Raw genomic sequence first — 7,121 nt, forward strand, 5'->3', positions numbered from 1 at the left:
TCTTCTCTGGCTTTCTGCTCTGCTTCTCTTTTGGCCTTTTCAATGGCCTCTTCTCTCTTCTTGGCCAGTTTCGATCCTGCCAGAGGCATGAAGTATAAGTCTGCTCTTGAGCATGAATTGTAGCCACGGTCCAGGTGCTTATAGAACCTGAAAGAAACAAAAGAGAAAGAGCTTAGCCCTGGGACAGATGCAAGAGCCTGGGATTTGAGAGCTGTATGAAAAAAAAAAAAGTATCACTCTACACTTATACAATAGCACTACCAGCTTCCCTGAAAGCCATGAGAAAATTAATTGTACCATATTACTCCACACACAAGCGGAGTATAAAACCCCTCTCACAATTACAAACTGTAATGCCCTGTCTGAATATGCCGGCTGAAACAGCACCTTTCCAGAAAAACAGAGCAAAATCACGCTAGAACGAGAGGCTGACAAGCTGCACATGTAAAATACACTCAGCTCCCACAGGAGCTCATTTCTCAGCTTTTGGGAGTGCCCTGCTACACAGAAAAAACAGAGCACATTAAGGAAGCACTGATGACAACCTCCATACCTGGCTGACTGACTAGCATGACTTGGTGTATCCACCACAGTAGGTTCTGGTGATGGACTTCTGGGTGGAGGGGGAGGGCTTTCCGGTTCCTCAGCTTCATCTGGGACTTCTTCTTTGATTTGAATAGGTGGTAGCGTGCAGGCTGTCACCACTGGCACGTTTCCACTAGAAGCTGCTGATGTGGAGATGGAAGTCTGAAGTGGGATGCCCGGCACACTGGGTGGTGTGGAAGTGGAGGGGCAAGAAGGAGGGGTGATGGAAGGTGGGCCTCCTGGGACGAATGGATGCTGAGAAAAGGGGGGCTGGGAGGATACCTGATGGAGTCCAGATGGGGGGTGATTAGCAGGTGGGGGAAGGCTCTGACTCTGTGTCAGTACAGGAGGCTGGGCTTGCGAAGACTGCAGTGGTTGGCTTTGAGGCATCAGCTGCAAAGGAGGAGGGTGTGCAGATGGAGGATGATGAGTTGAGAGGGAGCTCAGAGGTTTTAAAGCAGGTGGTGGAGGCAAGTTGGAGTTCATTGAGAATGGAGAAGGGCCAGAGAGATGAGGAGGGTGCTTGTGGGATGGAGCAGTGGGGAGCTGAGGGATTGGGGTAGTAGGGGGAGGTTTGATATGAGGCATGGCCATGGGTGCAGGGGGCAACGGCTGCTCCCGTGGTGGCTGAGCCTGCTGCAGTGAGGTTGCGGTTGGCAGGACAGGCTGCGTTACCTGAACCTGGAGAGCAGAGTGAGAATGAGACGGTGCTTGTGTCTGAAGGGTAACCTGAGACTGAGGTGACTGAGTGGGGAGGGAAAATGGCTGGGAAGGTACCGGATGAGGCAGGAGGGGCTGGGCCTGCAGGCTGTGAGGGGTAGGCTGGGCCTGACTGTGGAGCGGAGCCTGCGAGTGAGGCTGTGAAGAGGCAGGGGTCGGCTGGGTCTGCGACACGCTCAAAGGCTGCAGAGGCGGGTGGGGTGATGGGAGTCTCTGCGGGTGCAAAGCTGGGGCCTGCTGTATGTGAGAATGAGGAGGTGGTGGCGCAGAGGCCTGGGGCTGGCTAGGGGGCTGGGATGCTGATGGAGAGACCTGTGGTGGAGCCGAAGTAGCACTCGACACTGCTGGCAGCGATGCTGGTAACTGGGCTGATATAGGTGGCGTAGGAGGAGGAGCCTGGCCCGGACAAGAGCAGATGAATCCGAGTCACTCTCATTGTCTTGAGGGCTAGGGATGCTGGGTGACGTGCTCCGGTTATCCTGGTCAATGTCCTTGGGATCACTGCTCCCTTCGTCATTGACACTGCGGCTGTCAGAGCTCTCACCTTCGCCCTCACCCTCTGAGGGAGAGTTTGGCCTGCTGATCTCCTGCAGGGAGAGGGGGAAGAATAACCACCGTGCGTGAGAAAACTGCACAAAGAACATTACCAGCATGCCATAGGATGCAACCTATTACTCATGCTGTGCAAACACAAGGGCAAGTACCACCCTTTGAACCTCTCAGGACTTAAAACAGCACAGGCAACACAAATATACCAAAGGGAGGGTGCAAAGATAGAGCCAGGTTCTTTTTAGTAGGGTCCAGTGGCAATGGGCACAAACTGAAATACAGGAGGTTCTGCCTGAACATAATTGAAACACTTTTTCACTATGAGAGTGACGAAGCAATGGAACAGGTTGCCCAGAGAAGCTGTGGACTCTCCATCTTCGGAGATATTCAAAAGCCAACTGGACATGGTCCTAGGCAGTTGGCTCCAGGTGGCCCTGCTTGAGCAGAGGGGGTGAACTAGATGACCTTCAGGTCCCTTCCAACCTCAACCATTCTGTGATTCTGTAATATGGAAAGCTCAGTGCCAAAATTACCAAATCTTGTGCACAGAGTGAACCTGGTCAGGTACACGGAGCTGAAAAGACATCCTGAAAGTATTTCAATTGAGCTTTGATACCATTAAATTGAGAGAACTCCAGTGGTGGTCTTCTAACTTGCCACAGAAGAGGAAAAAACAAATTTCAATTAAAAACAATCGGGAGGGAGGGGGTGGAAAATAATCCAAATATACTCCTATATGGTTGATATTGATATTAAAACAAAAAAAAATATTTCTGGCCTTACCCCATATCAGTCTCTGTTTTTCAACAGAAGGAACACATTATAAAGTTGGTTGCTTTCCAGCCACAGATTAAGTTACCATTTGCTGTGGCTTAAATTGATCTCATGTTTTTGGTTTGTCACCGGGTTTGCACCCCCTCCCACTTTCAAACCATTTTCCTAAGAGAAAATATTCCTCTGTGGAACTCACTTGAGTTTTGGATTTTTTGGCATTGGACCTGTCAGGTTCCTCTGTGTCAGAAGCTGCCTTTTCCCGCTGCCTCTTGGAGTTCTTGAGAGGAGAAGATACCTCTTCTTTTATCTTCTGCCACAAATGAAGCAGAACACAACAGTTACCAGTGATATAAAAGCAAAAGTAAATTGAGCATATGCCAGTGCTACCATATTTAATACAAATAAATGAAAAGGGTCCCTATGGAGTAGGAGAACTGATCAGAAGTTGAGTGTTTAACAATAAGCATCTGTCCCTCTGTCCAGTTACAGGTTGCAGGGGAATCTGCTCTGGAGCTGCTGCTGTATTCCACCATCTGCCAGGAGCAGCTCCCAGAAGACTTGCATCTACATAATGCTCTAGCTACTCCCTCTGGATGTCAAATTTAAGACAGAACCCAAAACAGACTGCAATTTTACTTCTGTGGACAGAAACCCAAGGGGCAGTTTGCACACAAACCCAGCACACGTTTCTGACACAAGCTAGGAGGAAAAAGGAACATCGTGTAAAGCATTCCTCATCGTGCAGGTGTGGTCTTGAGCTCTGATAGTGAAGGAATATTTTAAACAAAGCAGTTGTCTTTCCACCTTCAGCTGTGCAGAATCAAGTCCATCAGGAACTCATACCAGATCAACTGGCCCAGTATACTCTTCTAATGGAGACCAACACCAGTTGTTAACAGAGGGTGGAGCAAGAATTTCAGCAGTAAACAGGCAGAGAATAAGCCTTTCTACTACATGAAAGTCTTGCTTTACTCCTGATAGTTTGCAAAGGATATTTTTATACCCCCTCAAGTATAGGGCTAACGGTGAGTAGCTATTACAAGATTACTACCTTCTTTCACGGCCTGGGACAGCTTTATTCATCACATAATTACCCAACCTAACTTCAAATTTTGCTAAGTTCTCAGTTTTATCATGTGAAAACTTGCTCCATACTCCAGTTTTGACTTGTTTTTTTATAAAAATATTTATTTTTAACTTGCTACTTTTCAATTTACACTGCTTAATAACAAGCCTTCTCACTTCATCTGGCTTTGTTTCTTCAGTACTCTCTTGGAAAGGCACTTACTCATTTAAACAGACTAAACTGTCAGCTTGCTCTGAAAAATCAAGCAAACATATACATACAGAACAACAGTAACAGACGTAGTCTCAATTACTACATATTCATATTCCTTTGTAAACAAAGATTAAGTACTGCTTAAAAGAAAGAATCCCCAAAACTGTCTACTTGTCTCAAATATAGCATTTCTGATCTGTATTACTTCCATGAGCCTAATGCTTGCATTTGCATCCGAAATTGAAGGATTAATTTATCATGAGAGCAGTAAGGTTACGTAGGGATACTTCAATGGTTTCTGTCACTACACATCCTTATGTACAGGAAACAAAGCATCAGTCAGATGCACCGTTAAATTTTTTGGCTTATCCACACAAATAGGAATTTCTAGGTCACTGAGAGATTCCCCGGCCTCCTAGAATCTGCATCTCATTTAGCTGACTGAAGAGGCTTCAGGTGTCCAGTCCTGACACAAAAGAAGAATGGGAAAATTTTACCTTGGTAGACTTCTTCACGGAATCTGCTTTGCTATCATTACTGGAGGTGCTGGCAGCGCTAGGAGAGTTGCGGCCACTGGAACGGATGTCTTCATTAATAGGTGAGGCTCTACCATCAGGGCTGGCTGGCTGCTTTTTACGACCACTACGTAGTGTAGACATCTGTTTGTTTAACAGAAAGAGAAGTGTATCAAAGTCAGCATTTGTCCAACCTCTTTACCTCTTTCTGTCTTACATCAGGGACGTGGATGGACCACTCCTACTAAGAGCTTGAAAAATGAAAAAACAAGAGCATTTAACGTAGTAACAATTTTCTCCTTGAAAGCTCATCTGGACTTAAAAGTAAAAGGAGGCAAATCCTTAATTCGTCTACTCAAAAACATTAAGTGCCAACTATTTTTTTTAGTAGTGTCTGCTAGAAATGACAACATTAGAACGATGTTCCGAAACTGCTGCTGTCTGCATGCTAAATTTTCTTCATAAAACACATGCACACACGTTTGTAAGTGTGCGTACACGTGGTAGGAGGGGACTCGTGTTCCATCAAAAAAAAAGTCTACCTGGTGGCATTCAAGCAGTCAAGACCAGTTTCTAAAACCACTGTTTCAATGTGCTCCTGCTATGCAATAAGGAATCAAGGTAGAGTATATTTCAATAATTAATGCCGTTTTCGTCCCAGTTTGGCAGTTTTTTGGATGACTGGCTACCATAAAACAACAAAGCCAACCTTACCTGACAGTGTAGCCTCACAAGATATTTAGAAGCAACGGTCATATCATCATGATCAGAAAGATGGAGAGGGGAGGGCAAGGAAAAGAAATATATCTGCTGCTTTCTATCAGCCAAAACCCAAAGCAAACATCAAATTAACTGGAGCTGCTGTCAAGTTCTCACAAGTGACTTGCGCAGAGTAAGGCTCCCGGCATTCCACCCCGAGTAAAAACTCTGTGACAGAGCACACTGACCACAGGCGCAAACTACAGTTTTCTGTAGGGAAGAGATTTTAACTCCAGTAATATGAGGAGACCACATGAATAGCGTTTAATTTTTTAAAACTCTTCCTTTAAAATAAGCCCAAGGGCTTACCTCTGACAGGATTCAGCTGGAACACGGATACATACTAGTACAAAAACTGTAATGACACACTGGTCAAGTGCCCTCTTATGATGACAATCCACTGCCAGTCATTAAAGATGTGGAAATAACAAGTTTGATTAGAACTTGCAGAAGAGACCTTTCAGCTCCTTTTTCCAAAGCAAGCCTCAACCTCAGCAAATCTCACACTTGCATACACAAATGCAGCAGCAGGCACATACCGTGGCAAACAAGCAAGATGGAGAAAGCATCATTTTAGAAGTTTGACTACCTTTTTCCACACAACACCTCGTCTTTACAGAAGAAGCTGCAATGCAAGAGCGTTAAGCCTACCGAGCCTCGACTCCGCCTTGTCCTCATGCTATGCTTTCCACTAAGTCCATCATCTTCCTCTTTGACAGGCTTAAACATAAAGGGTGGAGGGTCTACAGGCTTCTCAATGGGTGGCAGCTCTCCGTATTTTTTGAAGTGAATGCGACAATCAGTGCACAATAAAATGTTCTCTCGACCGCCGTGGTGCCAGTCCTTGGAGGCTTGGGGCAGGAAAAGCAACAGCTTAGAAATACGCAATGTACCAGATACTCAGCACAAACACATTGCATTATTAAAAAAGCACATAACAACTAGAAAAGTAGCTGCTTTTCTACAGGCAACAAAGTTGGAGAAATTTCTGGAAAACTTGGTCCTGTTCCAGGTTTAGTCTGTGTTCCAGTGCACATCTTCAATATTCAATTGACAAACTATTTGTTTATTTAAGCAACTACAGTTTTGAAAACAAAGGAAGAAGCCTTATCTGCTCTACCTGGGAGCTAACAGGCAGCTATTATTCTCCAAAGCTGTGGTTTCTTAAAGTGAAGTGAGCTATGAACTTCTCATTTCCTTCCCTTCCCTATTTTGGGGCTCACACTTCCGTGCCATGTATACGCCCAAATATCAGACAACCTTCAGGAATGAGGCTGTTGCAGAAGAGATTTGGTGCAGTGTAAAGAAGTTTTGTGTCTGACAGTCACAGTCCAATATTGATTTGCTATATCACAAATGCATTATATAGATTATGGATTATGTAGATTTTCTTCCTGTATAAATGTGTACCTCTCAGGATTCTCCTTTGCCACTGCAGTATTAATTTGCAACGGCAAAGCATGATTAACTCTGCTAGGAATGCTGCATATTTTAGCTGATTCAACCCCACATTTTTTTGAACAGCTGTACATGCACATGAACTGCTCTTGCTTGAATGAACCTGCATTAAACAGGCAGTAGCAGAAGGGAGAGAAATACAGCAATGAATCAGGTGCATACTGGTTGTGAAGCAGTGACGACAGGCGTAGCCCTTCAGTTCCTGTTCACTGTCCTCGCTGTCAAAGTCATCTTCACTGGCCGAGCTCAAGTCCACTGAATAAGTAAAGAACAAAGGAAGAAGAGGAAAATGGAAAAGAAAAACTCAGCAGGGTTTTCTATTTCTTCCTACCTGGCTAAAATAACCATTAATAATAATAGTTCTCGCATAAGTTTTGTGACTTCCTGCAGTCACCTTGCCTTGGATGGCCATTATTTCTGATTTTGCAAACTAAGCAAGCCCAGACCTGATCAGTCTACAGATCAGAAGAGCATTGCAGGAA

General features: G+C 45.0%; 1 protein-coding gene across 1 annotated transcript in view; it reads right to left on the reverse strand.

Moving 5' to 3' along the window:
- RERE (arginine-glutamic acid dipeptide (RE) repeats) overlaps positions 1–7,121 on the reverse strand; it is a 181,432-nt gene that overhangs the window by 10,019 nt on the left and 164,292 nt on the right. Inside the window, 7 exon segments of the mRNA XM_009325270.1 lie at positions 3–147; positions 554–1,703; positions 1,706–1,892; positions 2,825–2,938; positions 4,405–4,566; positions 5,833–6,032; positions 6,802–6,894. Of these exon segments, the coding sequence (XP_009323545.1) occupies positions 3–147; positions 554–1,703; positions 1,706–1,892; positions 2,825–2,938; positions 4,405–4,566; positions 5,833–6,032; positions 6,802–6,894 (2,051 nt within the window).

This window comes from Pygoscelis adeliae, unplaced genomic scaffold (genome assembly GCF_000699105.1).
Source record: "Pygoscelis adeliae isolate BGI_AS28 unplaced genomic scaffold, ASM69910v1 Scaffold36, whole genome shotgun sequence".
NCBI lineage: Eukaryota > Metazoa > Chordata > Aves > Sphenisciformes > Spheniscidae > Pygoscelis > Pygoscelis adeliae.